The sequence below is a fragment of the Camelus bactrianus genome, chromosome 3 (genome assembly GCF_048773025.1).
Source record: "Camelus bactrianus isolate YW-2024 breed Bactrian camel chromosome 3, ASM4877302v1, whole genome shotgun sequence".
In the NCBI taxonomy this organism is placed as follows: domain Eukaryota; kingdom Metazoa; phylum Chordata; class Mammalia; order Artiodactyla; family Camelidae; genus Camelus; species Camelus bactrianus.
Genome location: NC_133541.1, coordinates 12,100,875 through 12,123,280, shown reverse-complemented (window position 1 = coordinate 12,123,280; position 22,406 = coordinate 12,100,875). Strand labels below are relative to the sequence as shown.

Genomic DNA, 22,406 nt, shown 5'->3' with positions numbered 1-22,406 from the left:
CAGAGGGAGACGGGGTGCTGCCAGGACCCGGTCCAGGCTCCTCCTGCTCCCCGAGGAGCGACACAGGTCCCTGGAGGCGCTGTGCTCACCTTCACAGATGCCTTGTTGCTGAGCCCTTCCCGGGACTTCCGATAACCGTTCTCCAACTTGCCTTCCCGTTTGCCGTCTTTATCTTTTTTCTCAGATTTCTTCCTTAAACGGAGTGCTGTGTGCCAAGATGTTGCCTTCCTAGGGGGCGGATAACACATTGCTAGTATTATGCCTCCCCAGTGTTCAGCAAATGATTCCCTGAAAGCATTAGAGAAGAGCTGACTGTCCAACGTAGGCGGCTGTCAGGGGACTGAGATTCCTTTAGCAACAGTCATCTCTGCTGAGGAGAACTTTCCTGTGGTTCTCGATAACCAGAGATATAAAACCAACAATTTCTTAAGTTAAGTTTTAAGGATTAAAATACAAAGCTACCTGGGATGGTTAGTTTTATGTATCAACTTGACAGCGCTCAGTTATTTGGTCACACATCATTTTGGGTGTTCCTGGATGAAACTGACATTTTAATTGGTAGAGTAAAGCAGACTGCCCTCCAAAGTGTGGTGGGCTTCATCCAATCAGTTGAAGGCCTGACTAGAACAAAAAGACTGGCCTCCCTGAGCAAGAGGGAATTCTCAGGCAGAATGCCTTTAGGCTTCATCTGCACCACTGGCTCTTCCAGGCCCCCAGCCTGCTGGCCCACAGTGCAGATCTGGACTTGCCGGTCTCCACAATTGTATGAGCCAACCTTATAATATACATACACCCCTACACTCTATTGGTTCTATTTCTCTGCAGAACCCTAATACAGGACCTAAGAATATTTTTGAGAAAGCAAAATAAAAAACGGGACTCTTGAACAATGTGCCAGAATAAAATATTTCCATATATCAAGGAGAAACAGGACAAGGGACTGTTAAGGACAGTAGGTTCTTTGTAGCCTGAACTCAAGCCCGGACTCAAGCCCGGGTGTGAACGCTGAGCCCAGAGGTACAGGGTGGTGCTGGGATGCTGGCCAGTCTGGGCTGCAAACCCAGGCAGGGGAACTGCCATGCCTGGAGAGGAATGTGGCCACTGTTAGTGCCCTTGAGTCTGATTTTTTGGGCTGAAGCCTTTGAAGACTTAAAAATCATAGGTTTGCAATGCTTCCACTCCCAGAAGCCACCTGGCTGTCCTCTCCCATAGCCAGAGAGATTCAGGGAAGGGCAGAGTTTGAAACCAGCAGCTGAATTCAGCTTCCTTTAAAATAATGCTTAATGCAGCAAAATTGGTTTCAAGTTTCTTAACTGAACTAATCTTCCAGTATATATAGGGCGTAATGGTAATGGCATAACAGACCTTTAGCTGCAGCTTACAGAATGATGATCTTCACCCACGCACCCTCAGCACAACCAGTAACGAGTTAGGGGGTCTTAAAAAGCTTCCCCTCTCAGGACCTCTGGGACTTAAAATATCTCTGTGTTCTACCTAGCGGTTTAAAAAAGCCACGTGTGTGCAAACACAGGTTATTAAAAGAATTCATCAAACGAGTCTGAGAGGGAAGGCCAGCCCATTTTCACTTCGGGGTTCCACATAGCACTTAGGAATGAACTCATTCAACTGACCACAGCACAGCTTTCTCTCCACGGGCGCCCCCTCCCAGGCTCCCCCAACCCCAGCTGCCCTGCCGGGCACTCACTTGAGAGCCCCGTCGGGGTTCTCCATGATGACTGCACTGGTGTGCCCCAGGACGAAGCCCGGAATCCAGCCCTCGGCTGCGGGGCACTGGTCAGTGGCGGCTCGGAACACCAGAAACATGTTCTGTTGATTGCTGGCCAGAATTTGAACGACCTCTCCTTGGTAGACGTTTATCTCATCCTCCTTCACTGCCGTGTAATCGTGTGTCACCAACATGGTGGAGATGTTGCTACTGCTGCTACTTTCACTCTGTAGAGGGAAAGAGGAACAAAAAGGCAGAGGGGAACTGAAGTGAAATCTGGTGGCAGGACAGTGCGCGTCTGCGTGGGCCGCTGCATGACGGCCCAGAGCAGGGCTCTCCGGGTGGGCACGGAGGGACTCTGCACCCTCCCTCCGTGCCACTCTTTAGCTACTTAACTGGGTGCCTTTTTTCAGTAACTGATCACCAGGGTTTCTCTAGAAAGCAATTTAGGAACAATCTTAAAACAAACAAACAAAAAAACAAACTATGGCGATGGTGACATTTTCCTTTGGAAGTTTATTTTAGCCCCGACTTCCTTGCACCGTCAAAAGAACAGCTCATCCTCACACTGATGCCGTGCTGGGTTCTACCTATGTCATGGTAACATCACTGGGACTCTCATGCTCATTTTTTAAAGTTTTATTAAATAAAAAAAGCCACAACGAGTAGCTCTTCAGCTCGCTGACAGATCAGATCATGGAAAAGGTCCCAAATCTGCCAGATAAAATGTTCACCGAGAACACGTATTCCAGGATCACGCCGAGCTGCTGGCATCCCTCATCGTTTCCACGTTTGTCCTTTTAAAAGAAGAACGGGGGACATCTGTAAAGTAAATCAGTTCCTGTTCTGCTCTCATGGAGAGCTACTCTGCCTCCTTCACACGTCCCTTGGTGGGCAGCCCTCTTACAAGCTTGCGTGATTCCAGTGTCCCGAAGATGCTGCAGCCATGGGGACAACCCCTGGCAAGGGGAAGCCTACCTTCTCCTTATCTTGGAGTGCCAGTGGTACCCGATCTCTTCGGGTCACTACTGTGTCTTTAGCATCCATCACAGTGACTGACATGTAGCAGGCACTCAATACATGTTCAGTAACTCAGTCAGCGAGGCAAGATTGCAAAATTAAAACAAAGATCACTTCTTGAGGCCACCTACCCAGGCCCACAAGCTGTGTGGTGGTAGCTGCTGAGTGGAAAAAACCACAAATGACAGTATTTGTCCCAAGCTGTCATTTACCAAGTGACCCCTTGGTCCAGGGAAGGAGGAGGAAGCTGAGACCTCTGCCAAATCCCAAGCTACGTCCTGCCCCATCCCCTCTGTCGGCAGGTGGCACGTCAGGCGCCCTGCTCCCCTCAGCATCTTCTCAGAGGCTCCCACCAAAGATGTCGTCTGGATGTTCACGGATTCCCAGGACTCTGAAGACGCTGGTCTCACCTGGGCTCTTGGATGCTTGGGGCAGGTCCTGGTTGTGCAGATGTGGCTGTCAGAAATCTTGCCACATGCATGTCAGCTCTGGGTTACTGAGCTGGTATCAGGACACACGGAAGCAGACGGCTGTCCACTGTCAGCGAGCCAGCGTGCTGGGGATCCCAAGGGCTGGGCCATGCTCTGGCCCGCAGTGGATACGTAAGTTAGACACAGTGGGGTGCCAGGTTCTCGTTTCCGTCTCAGCTGAGGAGTCTGGCCGTGTCCCCGGACTGTCCACATTAGGCTTGGCCTGGGTACACTCCTTTATGCAGTCCTATCCTTTTAGCATGCACTTTAGTATCCTGACACCCGATGGTTTTGAGACTACAAAGCCACATTTGCTAGAAAATGTAAACAAAACCAACTTATGTGGTACAGATGTCTTTGGTAATACAGTGTACCAGATTTTGTCTCATAATTCATATTTTGCCACAAGAACACAGCTGTTTAGAGTTTCTGAAAACTCACCATGTACCAATCTAAGTATCAGGCATTTAAAAATCTATCTCATTTAATGCTGGCCAGCCTCTGAGAGAAAGGCAAGGCTGTATTTTCACTGCTGTCTAGACTGGGGAAGGGGTGTGGGGAAGTTGTGGACGTCCACATTTGGGGGCTGGCACAGTCAGTGGGTTGATCCACATCCACTCTCTTGCTCTTGGTGGAACTTTCCAGAAGGTGCCCATTAAAGGAGGAAGGAAGACCGAGGCCGTGGCGTAGGTATAGCTGCTTGGCAGTGACCGCAGACAGCTTCACAGAAGCCGACAAGAAGGAAGGAGGCTGCGGCTGACCCGGCGGGGGGATTAGGTGGCCTGAATGGGTGGGAGTGGGCAGAGTGGTGGTTCCTTTAACAAAAATACTCAAGAGTTCTAGAGGACATTTTCAAATGTCTGTTCTAGGCCTCCAGTGGTCTTCCCAGGCCTCCAGGGTGATTCTGTAAGGCACTTGGACTCACCCAGAACACTGGCAAATTCCCTTTATAGGTTACCTACCACATTAAGAAACAATGAGAGGCAGAAACCAGAGGCAACTTTGGCAACCTAACACTGGCCAGAACGTGTGTGCCCCACCTGACGGGGCTTATCTCAGAGTGAGCATCCTGATCTCAGAGTGAGCATCCTGGGGGGGCCGGGTGGGGGCTGGTGCACACTCAGGGACACGCAAGGGCCAGCATGGGCTCCCGCACCAGGGCGTGTGAGGTGTTCCTTCTGAAACACAGGCTCTGAGAACCCCTCCTGTGCTCAAAGGGGAAGCGTCCAGGTTAGGATGGGCTCAAGGGCTGTTGCCTGGCTGATTTCAGACTGGTCTCAGCTGTGAGGCCACGCCTGCATCCTGAGAGTTCAACTAGGCACTAGCAGGTGCGAGCATCACCCAGCCTCTGCATCTTTCTCCTGGCTGAAACTCTTCTGATGCTCACCTGCATACCCAGCATTTTGAAACAGGAGGTGGGGGCCCAGGCTCTCTGCAGGACCCGAGGACACTGGGGACGGCCACTGCAGAGGATGCCTGCCCCTACCACTTACTTTTGAGCAGAAAATTGAAGGGCAAATAAATGTACCAAGACCCGTTTCTTAATTTCTCCCTCAGTTAAATACAAAGATTGAGGTTAACAAAATACATAACAAAACATAGAAGGAGAGAATAAGGCCAAGTCAACCCCAACAAAGCATTAATGGAAGTCCAGAGGAAAGAGAGAGACATGCACAAGCCATCTTTCTTTCTTTCTTTTTTCTTTTGTATAAAGAGAAACACAGACCCTTTCAGGGAAATGAATTTAAAAATTTATAAGGTGATCAAATATACACTCATTAGAACAGCTCTAATTCCTCATGCATGCCTCTGGGAAGGTGTTATGGGTCAGATCATCTGCCGTGTACGAAACAGTCGGGTAGGATAGTGAGGAAGCCACAGGATGGGGGGGAAACCCCACCACAGCAACCCTTCTGCTGAGAACACGTATAGTGATAGGCGATGCCCTGCAGCGACCGGCGCCCGCACTGCGCCCCCTGCTGGACAGAACGTGGACGCTCCGAATCCAGCCTGCCTGCGCCTCCGCTCCCAGCCGCCGGTGGAGCCCACCATCCAGAGGCCCCAGAGCAGACTCTCTTCCACAGTGAAACTTGGGGGGGGGGGGGGGGGACGGACAAATATTTCCACTGGAGAGATTCCTTCCACCCATTTTGTCAGTTTAAGTTTGCTTTGAATTGCTGTTGGAAGTTTTCTTGAGGTTTTTTTTTTCAGCAGATGAGTCAAAAACGCTGCAAAGGTAATTTAAGGCGTAAAAGAGCACAACCAAGCGATGAGCAAAAAGCTTAGAATGTACAGCTTTCAGTTGACGTAGGAGGTAGACAGAGGGGACACTGACCCCTCTAAAAAAGTGTGTGAGGAAGGCAGGAGCTAGAGAGGAAGTTCCAAGATACTCGGTTGGTCGGAAAACGTGAAAGGTTTAAAGATGCCGCATTCAGAAGGTTAATGATCTGCGTTCCCGTATTAAGGAGACACAAACCAAGCAAGCAGCGAGTTAGTAGAGACGAGAGCGCGCCGTCCGCCGGGAGCAGGAGGGGTTAGAAGGCGTCCCGCGGGTCTGCGTGGTCAGTGCGCAGGGAGGCCCGGAGCAGCTGATTACCGCAGCGCAGCAGCGGAGAGCCCGCAGTTAGTACGAGGACAGCGGCGGTGACGCGGGAGGTTTAGAAGAGGAGCCGCGGGACAGAGGCAGCGGGGCGGGCGGGCGGAGGCGGCCGGGCGCTCTTACCCCATTGCTCTGGGTGGACTGCACGGACTGCTCGCTGGCCGAGGAGCACGTGCTCATGCGGTCCGTGTCCTTGCTGGGGGCCGCGTGGCGGTGCGCCTGCCGCTGGAGGGAGTCACTGTCCCCCGGGAAGGTGAAGGAGCCGGGCCGGCTGGAGGGGGAGGCGGGGATGGAGCTCCAGAAGGAGCCCCCCTTCTGCAGGGGGCTGCTAGGGGGCAAGGGCTCCTTGCCGATCGGAGAGGGGAAGGCGGCAGACAGAGGAGAGTTCAGAGGCGAGATGGCCCCGGGCCGGGGCTTGCCCAAGGGCAGGGGGCCCAGGCCGCTCCGCGCGCGGCCGTCCTCCGGGGGCGCCCGCGCCTCCTTAGCGGCTCCGTCCTGATGGGCACCCGTGGCAATCCCGGTGGCCTTCCTGGGGCTGTCCATCACCTTCATCTTGGGGATCGGCTCCGCTTCTCGCTCGGGACCTTCGGGCTCGCTGCTGGGGGGGCGCCTGGTGGGCTGGCTGGGGCCAGGCTCCAGGGCGAGGCTGCTGCTGGGAGGAGGCAGTGACAGGCCGGGAGCGGACATACCTGACATCTTGTCTGCCTCTGCTTGGCTGGAGGCTGCAGAGGAGACCAGCACGGGGGAGTGGTGTCTGACAGGCTGGGGGATCCGGGAGGGTCTGCTTCGGCTGGAGCTGGGGGGGCCGCCGCCGCTGCCGGGGCCGCCGCCGTGGTTGCTGCCGCCGCTGCCGCTGGGGGCCCCGCCGCCGCCCCCACCCCCGCCGCTGCCCCCGCTGCCGCCGCCCCCGCTGTGGTTCCTCTGATACTCGATTGGTGATGTCAAGGCTGGAAGACACGTGAGATACAGAAGAGAGTCAGTCAGGGGTCCCAGAAAAGGACCGCCACAGGGGCCAAAGGAAAAGAGGCACAATTAATTGAAAGGGAGTGCTGGTCTTCGTGCCCCACAGTCAAGTCACAGGGTATCCACCTAACTTCCAATCACTATGCTCTAGACACACCCAGCCATTCTCCAGGCGGCAGGCTGACACCATCCAAACATCAGGGGCTGAAAAAGAAATGGTCTTATATTCTACCCTCCTGTTCATGAAGGAGTTTAAATTGGCTCCATCAAGGGCAGTCTGCCTGCCCTGTGAGGGGTGGCCAGGGGGCCAAGGGAGCAGAAGTACAAGGTCAAGGAGAGGTTGGAGGAGAAGCAAGCACAGCCCTAGCACCACTGCCAAGTGAAAAGGAACTGAATCAGCCGGGAGCGTCCCATGCAAATCGCCAGTGTCAGCGGGGTCCCAAGCTGCTAGGGGAGTCAGCTGGGCCTCCCCGGGTACCAGCTGGCTCCTTGAGTGAAAAAGTTTAGTCCAGCTGCTGCAATGGTCTTCTTAAACCAGAGAGCAGTTAAGCAATCCTGTGGTTACCAAACAGGGAGGCAGAGACCACCTCGGCTTTGCAGACTGGGCAGGAGAGACATGGAAGGGAAGGAGAGCACAGACCACTGTGGGTTGTGAGGCTGTCCCACCTCTGGGCTTTAGTGATTCAGTTACATAATCATCTGCGGGGAAAATGCAAAGTAAGATCTGGGGAAACACCAACACAAATTCTGAAAGACCGAAAATCTTTGAGATGTACAATAATCCAGAGGCATCAGGCACGTGTGGAAGTGCACTCTGGAGCCAATGACACCGGACAGACTAAGGCGAGAGCATGTTCCTGGTCTCCTTCACCCTCGGGAGCAGGAATTACTACCGTCCTCTAGACTGAACAAGTACCTGGGAAACCTGAAGAGCATGGCTCGGTCATGCCTGCAACTCGGGAGGCAGCTCACTTTACTTTGAAGAAGACAGCAGAGGTTCAGAGACGTCCCAGTAGTTACATGCTGGGGCCCGGCATTCAATGCAGCACTTCAGAACAACGTATTTAAAGAGACCTGCATTCACTCAGTCATGGGCGCAGAACTTTTTTCTACATAAACGGGAACATCCCCCCAACCCACCAGCCCCAGATATCCAATTCTAACTGGACATGTAAGCAATGACCAATCTACAGTCTAGACAGGAGCCTGGAGTTAACACCCAAGAAACTGATTACCACTTGGCCAAAAATGCCATGTAACCTTGATTTTAAAAAAATTCTTTTATTTATTTATTTTCTTAAGTTTCTTTTTTATTTATTTATTTTTTTTAGTGGAGGTACTGGGGATTGAACCTGGGACCTTGTGCATGCTAAGCACGTGTTCCATCAGTCTCCCCCATTGATTTTCCACACTGATTTTAGTGCCTGTGTTCCTGGTTCTTAAGTGTCATTCAAGGTGTGGAGGTGATTTTATGTGACAAAGAAATTATAAGGTCCACACAAAAACTACTAGAACTAATCAAAGAATCCAGCAAGGCAGCAGGTTACAAGATTAACGTTCAAAAATCAGTTGCATTTCTTTACACTAATAATGAATCAACAGAAAAAGAAAGTCAAGAAACAATCCCCTTTAAAATAGCACCCAAAGTAATAACATATCTAGGGATAAATCTAACCAAGGAGGTGAAAGACTTATACACAGAGAACTATAAAACACTGATTAAGGAAATTAAAGTAGACTTAAAAAAACGGAAAGATATCCCATGTTCCTGGATTGGAAGAATCAATATTGTTAAAATGGTCAAACTGCCCAAGGCAATCTACAGATTTAATGCAATCCCTATCAAATTAACCAGGACATATTTCACAGAACTAGAACAACTCATAATAAAATTTATATGAAAGCACAAAAGACCTAGAATTGCCAAAGCATTACTGAAGAAAAAGAAAGAGGCTGGAGGAATAACTCTCCCAGACTTCAGACAATACTATAGAGCTACAGTCATCAAGACAGCATGGTATTGCTACAAAAACAGACATATGGACCAATGGAACAGAACAGAGAGCCCAGAAATGAACTCACAAACTTTCAGTCAACTAATCTTTGACAAAGGAGGCAAGAAGATACAATGGAATAAAGACAGTCTCTTCAGCAAATGGTGTTAGGAAAACTGGACAGCAGCATGTAAATCAATGAACACTCCCTTACACCATACACAAACATAAACTCAAAATGGATCAAAGACTTAAACATAAGACAAGATACAATAAACCTCCTAGAAGAAAATACAGGCAAAACATTATCTCACATACATCTTAAAAATGTTCTCCTAGGGCGGTCTACCCAAGCAATAGAAATAAAAGCAAGAATAAACAAATGGGACCTAATGAAACTTACAAGCTTCTGCACAGCAAAGGAAACCATAAGTAAAACAAAACAACAACCTATGGATTGGGAGAAAATTTTTGCAAACGATGAAACCGACAAAGGCTTGATCTCCAGAATATATAAGCAGCTCATATGACTTAAAAAAAAAAAAAAACCAATCCAAAAATGGGCAGAAGACCTAAACAAGCAATTCTCCAAGAAATACAAATGATCAATAGGCACATGAAAACATGCTCAATATCACTAATTATCAGAGAAATGCAAATCAAAACTACGATGAGGTAACACCTCACACCAGCCAGAATGGCTATCATTCAAAAGTCCACAAATGACAAATGCTGGAGAGGCTGTGGAGACAAAGGGAACTTTCCTACACTGCTGGTGGGAATGCAGTTTGGTGCAGCCACTGTGGAAAACAGTATGGAGATTCCTCAAAAGTCTAGGAATAGACTTACCATATGACCCAGGAATCCCACTCCTGGGCATATATCCAGAAGGAACCCTACTTCAGAATGACACCTGCACCCCAATGTTCATAGCAGCACTATTTACAATAGCCAAAACATGGAAACAGCCTAAATGTCCATCAACAGATGACTGGATAAAGATGTGGTATATTTATACAATGGAATACTACTCAGCCATAAAAACCGACAACATAATGCCATTTGCAGCAACATGGATGTTCCCGAACAATGTCATTCCAAGTGAAGTAAGCCAGAAAGAGAAAGAAAAATACCATATGAGATTGCTCATATGTGGAATTTAAAAAAAAATTAAAGAACATAATACCAAACAGAAACAGAGAAACAGACTCACAGACATAGAATACAAACTTGTGGTTCCCAAGGGGGTGGAGGGTGGGAAGGGACAGACTGGGAGTTCAAAATTTGTAGATACTGACAGGCATATGTAGAATAGATAAACAAGATTATACTGTATAGTACAGGAAAATATATACAAGATCTTGTGGTAGCTCACAGTGAAAAAAAAATGTGACAATGAATATATATATATATGTTCATGTATAACTGAAAAATTGTGCTCTACACTGGAATTTGACACAACATTGTAAAATGACTGTAACTCAATAAAAAATGTTAAAAAAAAAAAAAAGAAAAAAAGAAAAGAAATTATAATGTCCTGTTGGACCGGGGCATAGACATGGAATGTGAACATGAGAAAAGGAGAAAGAAAACACATTGAATGAGTATTTAGCTTCTCACTGAATTCTTGAAGCTCTTCTGAGATCGTTAAATTAAAACCAGAGTCAAAGTCAGTTGTCACGAAGAGGAGCAAGCAGTTTCAGGTCAGGGCTATAAGGAGTCAAAATAACTGTGACATAAGGTCAGTGTGGTCTCCCTCTCCACGTGGAGAAGACCTTTCCCCTGAGGTCTGGCCCCTTACTGCTGCACGGTGTTGTGCTGTATCATTATTGTATTGCTCTTCTAGAATCACTCATGCCATGGAAGTGGGAAGGAAAAAACATGTCTTGTCCTAATGAGGAGGGAGGCGTGATGTACAATGCTATTGAACACAAATTTTAAAGTTGCCCTCAAGAATGCCTCCAGTATCTTTGGCCGATTCCATCCGCTGCCTTAAGTTTTTTCTCATGCATTCCTTTCCCAGGACAGGGCTCTGGTGCACATATGGTACGAGAGCCAGGGGGACGGAATGAACAGCGTAGTGTGTGGGGCACACGGCCAAGAGCCAGATGGCCTGCTCTGTATCCTGACTCTGCTGTGAACAATCTGTGGGACTTGGAGCAAATTACGAATCCATTTTGTGCCTCAGCTTCCTCATCTGTAAAATGGGAACAATAGGAGTACCTGCCACACAGGGTCATTGTGAAGATGAAATGAAGCAACATACAGACCGTGCTTAGAACGGTGCCCAGTCCACTAAGTTGCGTCTCCTATTATTTGTATGTAATAGGAGACGAGAAACAGAAATCTGTACATTAGGGAAAGAAAACCCCTACCCAGGAACAGAACACACATTACCGTTTAAAAAATTGCGCTGGTTTTCTAAAATTTGGTTGATTTCATGGATCCACGTTTGCCGAACACTTGGGCTGGATGAATGCAAGATGAAGGTCTCCACCACATCACCCGCCCTCGATGTCAGAGCAAATTTACAGGGATCGTTTTCCACATTTTCCTCCAGGCAAAGGCAACTCACCTGAAAAAAAAGTGTTACTCACAACGGCTGAAAGGCAGAAGCAACCCATGTGTCCATCAACAGATGAATGGATAATCAAAGTCTGGTCTATATATACCATAGACTATTTTTCAGCCTTAAAAAGGAAGGACAGTCTGTCATAAGGTACAACACAGCTGAACCTGGAGGACATTATGCTACGTGAAATGAGCCAGTCATCAAAAGATGAACACTGTTATGATTCCACTTAGCTGAGGTACCTAGAGTCATCAGACTCCCAGAGACAGTACATGGAAGGCTGGTTGCAGGGCCAGGGGAGGTGGAATGGGGAGTTAGTGTTTAATGAGTATGGAGTTTTAGTTTTAGAAGATGAAGAGTTCTGGAGGTGGACGGTGGTGACAGCTGCACAACAATGTGAATGTCCTTAATGCCATTGGGCTGTACACTGAACAATGGTTAAGTTGCTAATTTTTATGTTATGTGTATTTTACCACGATAAAAAAACGAAAGCCCATTTATTCCCACTGGTCGAGGGCACAGTTCATCCTAGGTCAAAACTGAAACAACCACTTTTTGGCTGAGCTGCCATTTTTATTGCCTCAGGAATCATTACCTTAAAGCTTTTTAATGACTCTTCTCACTCAGGTACATGGGGATTACCAGGAGTTCAACCAGTAGCTTAAACAATTAACCAGAAATGGTAATCTGCTGGGACCTCAGGCCTCCTCTCTCTCACCCTTGGTTTGTCCCTTTTCTAGGACTCAGGGTCATTTGCGATAATTTTATTGTTTATCAGACAATAAATTTTTTTCTATCAGAAAGCAAGCTACCCCAGGACACGGACCGCCTGCCTCATCCATCCCTCGAGCCCCAGGCCGAGCTGAGTGCAGAATAGCTCTTTGTTAAGTGGGGAAGACGACCCTGGCTAAGCTCTCCTCTCCCAATCCAGGCCCCTGAACTTAAACAAATTTCACTTGGTCCTAGAGAAGGTGGAGCACAAAAACTAACCACGGTGAGGGCCTCTCGTGGTACAAATGAGTGGCTGCAGCATGTGGAAGACATTGGCCACTGAGGACACAGATGGCGGATGGATGGAGTGAATTTAAAGGTTCTGAAATGTATTAGAAAATTTTCTAAATATTTAATAAACAAGACAGCAGGACATGCCACCATTAAAAAGGAAACAGTTTATCAGCATGACGGGTGTATGCGTTAGCACATGAGAAAACACATGCCTACAGGTTACCTTGACGCTGTTCTTAAATAGGAATCCTGGCATGGAGAAGCCCTTTTTTTTATCAAGCGGCTCGCTGAAAATGACGATCTGCTCGAAGAGGAACACCCGCCTCTCTCTGCAGCGAGGCAGAAGTCCCGTGTCTTGGTCTGTGACCAAGAATGTGTCCTGTAAGAGCAGCTTGCCCTGGGCAACAATTTTACCCTAGAACAAGGAAAAGGGGGCAAAGGAATAGGAGAAGAAAACATTGCATTCTAAGTTAAGACAGATGAAGTTCTGTTTTCTTTAGCTTTCCTCCCACAGAATAATAAAGTATCTTTCATGTATTCGTTTATAGAGTCTAAAAATGTCTTTTATTCTAATGAGTTCTGAGCCCCCAAAAGAAAAATCACCCATGTCAAATTCTTGCCGACCTTCGTGTACTTCACTGGCATGAGTTACAATCAAAGCCTGACAGTGGGTCTCAGGATCTCGTTTGCAGTGGAAGAACGCTTCTCAAGTGCGGTCCCCCGCCCAGCAACACCAGCACCCCCAGAGGGACCTGGTCACATTGCTTGGGAACCTGGGTTTTCAGAGCTCTCCAGGAGAGTCTGGGTTTACTTCTCTGAGAACCATAGCACCAGCAGGTTAAACCCAATCCTCTAGCAGAACAGTAGGCAAGAAAAGGAAAAACTCCTGTCTCTTCACTCAATAATCAAATTGGGGGTTGGGGGGAAGGATTCTGGTTCTGAATATCCTTAGGATACTCATAGGTAATGTGTAATCTGAGTAGTCTGGCAACTCATAGGAAAGTCTGCAGACTAATGATGAGCACAGTGACCCCGAAGTCACGCTTCCAGGGATGACAGATGGACCGGCCACCTGCTTCCCACTCCGTGCCGGGAAAGGAAACACCGCTCTTGCAGGAGCAGAGGGCCCAAGAGACTAAGCAGAGCCCTGCTGGTTTCCGCCATGAGGCGCTGGGCTTGGAGCAGAGGAAGGTCCCCAAGGAGCAAATCAAATATACCGAAAGAAGTTGAAAGAAAACATCAATCAGGTTGAAGGACAGCGAGAGAAGACAGAAAACCAAGCAAAAAGGATCAGCTTTCTACAGGTGGAGATAAAGAATCCGAGACAAAAGAAAGGGATGGCAGCCAGAGGAGCGAGTTTAAAGAAGAACAGCCGCATTACGTCAAATCCCTGCAGCCGCCCGACGTTCATCATGTCGTTGCACCGCTTGGGGACTATGCACATGACCTCCACGGCTCTCTGCGGGGCGGGGGAAAGCAGAGTGAGCGATCGCTTCCTCGGGGGCGAAGCAAGTGTGCTAGCCCTCAAATACACCCCCACATTCAGTTCCTCTCCCTCTCCCACCTCTAGCTTGCAGGGGCACGTCCAGGATGGGGAGACCCGCCACCACCCGCTGCAACCATCCCTCCCTCCCAGGGACGGGCTACTTCAGACACGTAGGGATTGAGAGACGGGCTGGGGAGCCGGGGCAGACCCTGGAGGCCCAGCGGGGTGTAAGTACCTCCAGTTCTGACGTATCCAGGCTGGCTTTTTTGGAATACTTGAGGAAGTCCTGCGAGGGAAATGGAGAGAAGGCCATGACGAGGGTGACGGTCACAACAGCAGTCCCCTTTCTGATCACGCATGACGTGCCAGGCCCATGTCCTCATCTTTACCTCCCAGTAACACACAGGAAAGGGATTCTTATGTGGACTTCAAGCTTCAGCAGAGCAAAGTCAGACCAGATCTATCCAAGCAGGTCACGGCTGCCGCCTGACTCCAGGACAAGCCCCCATCTCTCTTTACATCCAGGTTCCAAGTTTTATACATGAAGGAATTGCAATATATTTAAACAGTCACTTTTATCATGGAAAATGGTGTGACTCTGCCCTCAGCTGTGCTTAGGAACCTGAATCAATCAATGGCTACTGTGGAACTGACAGAGGAACGCGCAGGGATTAAACATTTAATTTGATCGGAAGTGCCAAGAAGATGAGAAAACATGTAAGGTGGATGGAGCCAAAGAAATCTCGTTAGTATCAAAGACCCGTGGGGGGGGGAAACGTTCACTTTCACTGACATTTTGGTTCAGAACCTCACGTCAATGAAAACATTGAGGAAATAGTGTAAGGTGTTTTATTCAATTAAAAAAGTTTACTCTGGAATATTTAAAATCAGGAATAACAAGACTGTCTCATATTTTTTACAGAAATATCCCTGTCACCTGCCAAAGCCTCCCTGCCCCCAAGTCTCGCCCTCCCGCCACCGGCTGCGACCCGGCCAGCCCTCACCTTCAGCAGCAGCTGGTACTTCATGATTCTCTGCACTGGTTTGATCAGCAAATCTGTGAGTTGCAGCCTGTGGCCAAGGCGCTGCTTTAAGTCCTGTGGTTTCAAAGGAGAAACAAGGATCTTCAGTGCTGTCTTTTAAAAGGCAGTTGTTTTCAGTGCCTGTCATTGTCAGGAATGCTAACGACACCATGGTAGAAGTAACCAGGAAAGAGGTCACACTGCACACAGCCAACCAGTGCCATGCGATGGCTCAGAACGTCCAAGTTTGACACCTGAACCTTTCTGAGCTGTTTCCCAAAATGGTCTGCCACACTTGCTTTAAAAGGCCTTCTTTCACTTGCTTCCTTTTATTCATATAAGGATTTTTATTTCCAGGCTAAAAGTTTAGATCATAAATTATTCTGGGTTTGTAATGAGTCTTAAGTTTGAAACTGATTTAATAAAAAACCCTTACTTTAACCAGGACCCTAGTCCTCTGAATGCTAAGGGATACAATCATAGCTTGAACTCACACTCATTTCTCTGACTTCTAGGAGGGAAATACAGGTTCAGAACTCATAACTGAGGCTAACTTTCTGGATGATTGCTTAATCTCCTGGGAAACAAACAATACTTCAATTTTTGGAAATCAACTGTTAGCAAAAGATTCTAACTTAGTTCTTACCTCAAAAAAAGTATCAATGTATTCTGAGACGATGTGCTCGGACTTTGGCTTATTCTGACAATAAACTATGTACATGTGCAACCTTCTCTCCTGGGAATGAAAGGCAAACAGCTGGGTTAGAACAGAGGAGCACGTGCGCATGTCAGCTCATTCATAAAGGAACTGTGCTTCAAATAAAACCGCACGGTTTAGACTCTTGGGAGCACATTCCAGATTCATGATGTGGATGGACATTCTGCTTTCTGGCTCCAAAAACAGTCCTTCATTATCGTTCCTCAGATACATCAAACCCTGCGCTTTCCCCAGCAAACACCAGAGGCAATGAAAGGACACAGGGCTTAATATTAAACCAAGCATCACTCCCACCCCTTCAATCCCCGCCAATGGTCCCAGGAAGCCTGGCTCTTTTTGGTAGGTTGGAAAAAGCTCTTAATCTCAAGTCCTGAAGGCAGGGAGGAAGTAGACAGTGAGATATCCCTTAATGTGTGATCCTCCAAGTGTGGTGGGCACCCCCTGGGGTACCTGAGGCTCTTTGGGGATCCATTAGGTCAAAACTATTTTCAAAATAATACTATTATTTTGTCACCTGCCCTCTCCACTGTGCTACCATTTGCACTGATGTGCGAAACCAGCGGTAGGAGAAACGGCAGGCAGCTTAGCAAATGCCCTTCACATGCCACCTTCACCTGAGAATGTCCTTGATGAAGGAATAAAAAGCCGTTTTAATAAAACTCAACCACCAAGTAGTAGACATCTTTTTAACATTCCTGTGACAAGACAGAGGTCCTCGTGACACTTCTGCCGTGTATGAGAGTAGCCAAGGCCATGCACTCGTGGGACTGAGCTGTGACCTGAACCGACGGCTTGTTTCCGTGGACCACCATTTTTACTTGAAAGAATGATGGACACAAAGTCTAATTATTTACACGTGGGTATGGGGTAGACATTTCCCTGAACAGGAACAAAAGAGCCTGCTGTTTTAAGGCAAACAACTGGCAATGTCTGTTAATAATGAAAATTTGAGCTTTCAAGCAAAAAATTAGAATTTTGGAAAACATGGATCTGCCACCTTGTACTTGACGATACTTAAAGACTTTTCTGGAGAGATGCGTGGTGATGTGAACAAATCTGATTTTTCCATACTGTTTATTGAAATGTTTCAACATCTGGAAGATGTGTCTAAATCCGTGAACCAGTATTTTCCAACAGACCAGTGCAGGAAGCTGCAAGCTGGCGCAGGGGTGAAGGAGCCTTTACGCGAGAGACAGTCCAATGACTTAGTGTAACAGCAAGGGAGAGGTTCACCAGTGGGTTTTCAGGTTCCATGTTGCAACTGACCTTTAAGAAATGATCACTTGCTGAGTTTTTGTGTAGTATCTAAGAAAACTGTCTATAATTATCTGAAAAGGCTATTAAAATACTCATCCCTTTCCCATCAAATATCTGTGTAAGGATATTTTTTTCCCCATAAATTTTAACTAAAAAACATATGACAGTAGGTTCAATACAGAAATACATATAAAAATGCATCTTTCTTCTATTAAGCCACACATTAAGGAGATCTGCAAAAATACAAAAACTCTGGTCACTATTTTTTTGAAAATATAGTAATTTTTCCTAAAAAAAAATTTAACCATTAACACACTCATTTTAGTTACTTACACATATATTTGGCTACTGTATTGAACCCACTGCACATCTAGGTGCATCACCATCTGCACCGGACACCTGTTTGCCCACAGACATCCCCAAATGTTCCCGCTTCTGGTCTGGCTCTGGTCCCCTTCTGACCATCCTGTACCGTTTGTGAGCTAAATAGCCCACTGGAGGCCAGATGACCAGGAAAGCAGGCCATTTACATGTAGAAGAGCAACGGGGGATTTTAATTCCAACCAGCTGACACTGTACAGTTCTATTTTATTCTTAATATAAGCATTTTTGTAAACTATAAGCGTGTTCTCCTTTAATGTGGCAAACCAATGACTAAGTATGACAATAGAGAGCAGAAGTAAATCCTGCTATTGTACTTACATGTTTAACAAAAAGGGATCCCAGTTTTTCTGGATCTTCAAGGCACTTCTCCAACTCTCCTAAAAAAAAGCTGAAAGGAGAGGGGAAATATGAGACCCATTTCCAATTTGGCCTTCCAATTTTAGATTGAGGTGTATATTTTCCAAATAGCCTGTTTTGACACGAGTCATTGGGAAGTGTAAAGTATATACTTAACAAATACAATGCACACTGAAAACATTGTTAGGACAGAAAGCAAAAGGGGACAGTTTAAAAAGGCAAGGCAGAGTGAGACATCCCTTGACTGGCAACCTTCCCTTCCTTTGCATCAACATTTTTGTCTCACTTTCGTTTTTTAAATGATGCAAACAGTAACATCTCATTTGAATACAGGGTAAAAAAACATAAGTGTTTCAAAGCAATCGGTCATTTTGCTTTTTAAAAACTTGGTCCTCTTACCTGTGAGTTTCGTATTCTTTCCATGGTGATTTTTAACAGGCTCAAATTGGATAATAACAGATACAAAATACTGAATGCGACCTGTGCCAGCCTTGTAAAATTTTCTCAAATATAGTAAAAATCAATTTTGAGGTCACAAACATTAGCTCCCTTTAAGATCAAAATTAGGTATAACCACAGAAGCAAAACTGTCTTCACTTCTTCTGGGCCGTATTTGTTGGTAGGATGTATGCCTACCTGAATTATCACTTACTGACTTGAAAAAAACCTCTAACAGTAATTTGTATTCACTGAAGACGTGGCTGCAATTCTACTCAGAAACACTTATTAAGGCTTACTCCACGGAGATGTGGTTCTAAGCACCTCACATGTATTATATTAAGTCAGTCACTCTTCACAGCAGTCCCGGGGGTGGATACCACTCTGACCCAGGTTGTGGAGATGAAGAATGGAGGCACAGAAAGGGGAAGCAAAGGGCTGGGGGTCAGGACTAGGCAGTCACACGGGGTGCCTGGGCTTCTAGCCACCCCCAGCACGGGCCTGGGATGGACCCGCAGGGGGAAGGTGAGAGGCTTCCACCTGCCACAAAATGCAACCACGAAAGTCCTCAATGCAGAACTAGTTCCTTTACACCAACTACGTCCACAAGGCCACACAGGTCACAGCATGAAACGAATCAACAAATATCCTTCACCATGTGCCTGCCACGAGGCAGCGGAGCGAGTGAAGACGCAGTGCATGCCACCGCACACAGCATGTGTTTTACGTACTCTCTGTGCCAGTCGTAAATCTGATGGATGTTGCCAAACACGATCTTGTCTTTCCCCTTCATGTCATCGGGAACACCGTCTTCTTTCATAAGTGCCATGTAGCCCTAAAATGAAAGATTTAAAAATAAGATGATTTCACTGAACATGTTTGAGTCAAGTGACGGCTTACTGATTGGCGGTCATAAAGGATAAAACAGACCTGTGCCTGTCTTGTAAACCAATTCTTTATTTAAGAACAAAAACCCTTTGTGAAATGTATTCTCAACTGGCACTTGAAATATAGTTACATTCATTGCCATGATTTTCATGCCCTGAACTGTTTAGTATTCACAGGTCAAAACTCTTCTAAGGACCTGGAAAGTTTAAGTAAATGTAAATGGTTTGATAAAACTATTTTGTCAGCTTGTAAATATTAAATATTTGTCCAGAAGCATGTTTCCTTTGCTGTCAGTATTTATCTGATATAAACAGACTTTCTTTTCTTTTTAGATTTACATAATTTGTTAAATAAGGATTTAACAATATACTTTTCACAAATTGATTTTTAACATCAGTTGATTAACTAGGTTGCCAAAATGTGGTTTAAAACTTCTCTGTAACTCAAAATGGGATTCAGTCTGTATAAGAACCTCTGAAGTTTTCAAGTTACTTATTTTATTGTTAGTAATGAACTGCAGATAGAATAAGCATGTTTAATCTATTATGTTATAGAAGTAACTGTAATAGCCATTACTTTTAATGGAATGTACATCTAGAAAGTACTGCCCTGTACATATCAGCAAAGCTGAAAGAATAAGTGATAAAGATTTTTATTACAAAAATTGCTTTTTGATGAGTTGAGTTTATTAGTATGATTATGCCCTGAACTTGATGGTAGGATAAACCTAGAGATGGTCCTCGATTTAGTATGAAAGGCAGAAGTTTTGCTATAGCTACAAAGTGCATAACAACTTCTGGTCAATGCAAGTGGTGACACATTCGTTCTGTGAAAACTACAAGCAAATGGCCTGGGGTAGTAGCCACAGACCAAGCTCTGAACCAGGTGGATGGAGAAGTTGCCACAATGACGTTTCAACCAATGATATTCTCATTTCTGTGGTGGTACCCACTCTTGAAAATAATTAAAGGCAAGATTTCCATATAATAAATTCAATGGTTGGAGACAATATTTACAAACTGAATTATAAAAAAGAGACTATGTCAAGATGTACCATGCCAAGAAAAAAGCCTTTCAAAGTGAAGACAGATTGTTGAGGTAACTGGCTAAATTTGATTTCTCAGAAATATTTTATTGGTTGTTGTTACTGTGTTTTGTTTTCGTCGAAAATGTTTTTAAAGCTTTTGAGACGGTATTAGCATTCAATTCTCCAGCATGATACCCCTATGACAACTCTTAGGGCTGTTATAGGTTATTAAATCTCTGAAAACACATACCTCAACCACATAGCCGAGGTCCCGCACATAGTCACGCTCTGTCTCCACTAATTCTTGCAAAACGTAGCTGGGAAAAAAAAAAAAAAAGAGAAAAAGCAGTGTTTACAATCCATGCTAAGAAATTTTCTAAAAGAATTATTTTGCTCTTTTGTTCTTATCAGATGAGATTTCTGCAGGGATGGTGTAGTAACCTATCAAACTTGCACAACTGGGTCTCCAATTCCTGTGTGTCCCGAGTCACTCACAGGTTCACATGGGTGACCCATGGGAGCTGCTGAAGTCACGAGACATCTCGCATCCAGTGTGGACTCAGCACAACTGGACTCAGCACGTGTGTGATGACCGAGAGAAGTTTAGATGTAACTTTGTTGTAAAGGCACGATGTTAAAGGAAGCAAGTTTCTTGCTCCTTTGTGTTTTAATGATTAAGTCATTCAAAGGTTCATTGGACATACAAAAAAAAAAAAAGTAACCCAGATGTCTAAAGCCTTGGGTCTGATCACATCATTTAGAAGTTTCTTTTTGCAAGGTTCAGTAACTGTTTACAGCCACACAGGTAATATAAGACAATTACTTGATCAGGTACAGCAAACCACCTCAATTGGCCTGTAAAGGTTTGTTCATTCAGTCAGCACTGATGAGGCTCACCTATGTGCGCGACATCATACAGCCCTCAATAAAACCAGGTCTCTTCTCCAAATGCAATTTTAAACCTTTTATAATATTTTTCAGGGCTTTTTTTTTTCACTACAAGCTGCTTTACAGAACTAAAAAATTCTACCACTAAGGTATGTTTGAAAAGTATTCAAGTTTGGGGGACTGTATTTAATTTTACGTTGCTTTCTTTTTCTTCACAACTACGTATATGATAGAATGTATAGTGGTTTCTTACCAGAAGATATTCTTGTGTCATTCTGACTTATGAATACAGTAAAATACACAAATGAAACACGAGAAACTGCAGCTAGGGCTTACTGTGCCTCCCCGAGGGTCTGAGTACCCTGCGACCACTTGCACAATCCCTCAGCGAGAGACCCCAGGTCTCTTCCTTGTGCTGACTCAGACATGCACCCCAGTCACAGCTTTGAAGATGACAGACAGGAGGAAAGCCGCCAAACAATGACAACAAAAATGTTTGTCTTACTGCCGTCTCTTTAAAGAGCTCGATTTCCTTTCTTCCATCTCATCGATGGGCGAGGAGGAGGAGAGAAGGGAATTGTCAGAAGGGTTGAAGGAGGGGCTGCTACTGTCTCCCTGGTCGACAAGGAGGGAGCTGGGTCGATCCTCCAGCGCCTGGAAGAAACCAGATCAACAGTCACACTTCCTGCCCACACGGTCCATGAGGCTGAAATTAGGGCAAGAAAATCTCATACGTCAGAAAATACAGGGGGCCTGACTGTGACATTACAGAATCCATGTTTGTAAAATCACATAGTATTTAATAACAAAACCCCGAGCACTAATTTAAAAACTGAGTAAGAGGAGATGGACAAAAGAGGAAAGTTAAGATGAAAAGGACAGTGAATTTGTATGTTAACAGATTCTGTTCCTGGTTACCAAATAATTAGAAACAGTACAAGCTGGCTTACATCACAGCCCCAGACCCATTTCAGATCTAGCCATTTTCTTGTCAGGTACACTCCCACCACGTGAGATCATGACCATTTCAGAAGCTGTGGAGTCGCCTGGATCGGGCGGGCTTCCCCCAGCACACTGCCCACATCACTTATTGGTAGGCTATGTAGCAATATCAGCAGCCTATATTTTAATTCAAGCAAATTATTTGTTTCTTAATTATTCATGAAGCCTCGACATCCTTTAGTACACACAGATCACCCAGCTAAAATTGATCTCTCTGTGACACTCACACTTCCTTCTTCTGTAGGAAGTAGTTGTCATGCTGGCCTCACTTATCCAAAACTCTGTCTCCCCCCTGGATTTTAGTTTCTGCAGGTGACTGTTTTCATTGTTAGAGCCTCTGCAGAACCTCAAGCAAATCTTCTTAGCTGACTACTGATGACTCTTCTCCCTGGATTAGTGTGACAATGATTAGTGTGACTGATTACTTTCTAATTGGTACATATTAATTAATTTTCTTTCTTAACCTGAATTTACAAAGCTCCTAGGGGTACAGGTACTAGTACTTTTAAAATTTCCAAAGCACCCCAGCTGGACATACAGAGGTGATCAAGAAGCATTTCAACATCTGAACCATCTTTATTTATCTTTAA

The 22,406-nt window shown here is 45.8% G+C and overlaps 1 protein-coding gene across 3 annotated transcripts in view; it reads right to left on the bottom strand.

The window, feature by feature from the left end:
* TRIO (trio Rho guanine nucleotide exchange factor) overlaps positions 1–22,406 on the bottom strand; it is a 332,063-nt gene that overhangs the window by 10,032 nt on the left and 299,625 nt on the right. For 2 of the 3 annotated variants that reach the window (XM_074356326.1, XM_074356319.1), the window contains exons 38-50: positions 21,320–21,468; positions 20,177–20,243; positions 18,743–18,846; positions 17,535–17,604; positions 15,504–15,593; positions 14,840–14,932; positions 14,071–14,121; positions 13,731–13,808; positions 12,573–12,764; positions 11,170–11,347; positions 5,939–6,762; positions 1,706–1,953; positions 90–228 (exon numbers count right to left, since the gene is read on the bottom strand). In XM_074356326.1, the coding sequence (XP_074212427.1) occupies positions 90–228; positions 1,706–1,953; positions 5,939–6,762; positions 11,170–11,347; positions 12,573–12,764; positions 13,731–13,808; positions 14,071–14,121; positions 14,840–14,932; positions 15,504–15,593; positions 17,535–17,604; positions 18,743–18,846; positions 20,177–20,243; positions 21,320–21,468 (2,283 nt within the window). Of the gene's footprint in view, positions 1–89; positions 229–1,705; positions 1,954–2,222; positions 3,999–5,938; positions 6,763–11,169; positions 11,348–12,572; positions 12,765–13,730; positions 13,809–14,070; positions 14,122–14,839; positions 14,933–15,503; positions 15,594–17,534; positions 17,605–18,742; positions 18,847–20,176; positions 20,244–21,319; positions 21,469–22,406 lie in introns of those variants that run through there. The other variant, XM_074356335.1, reaches the window with a different exon arrangement.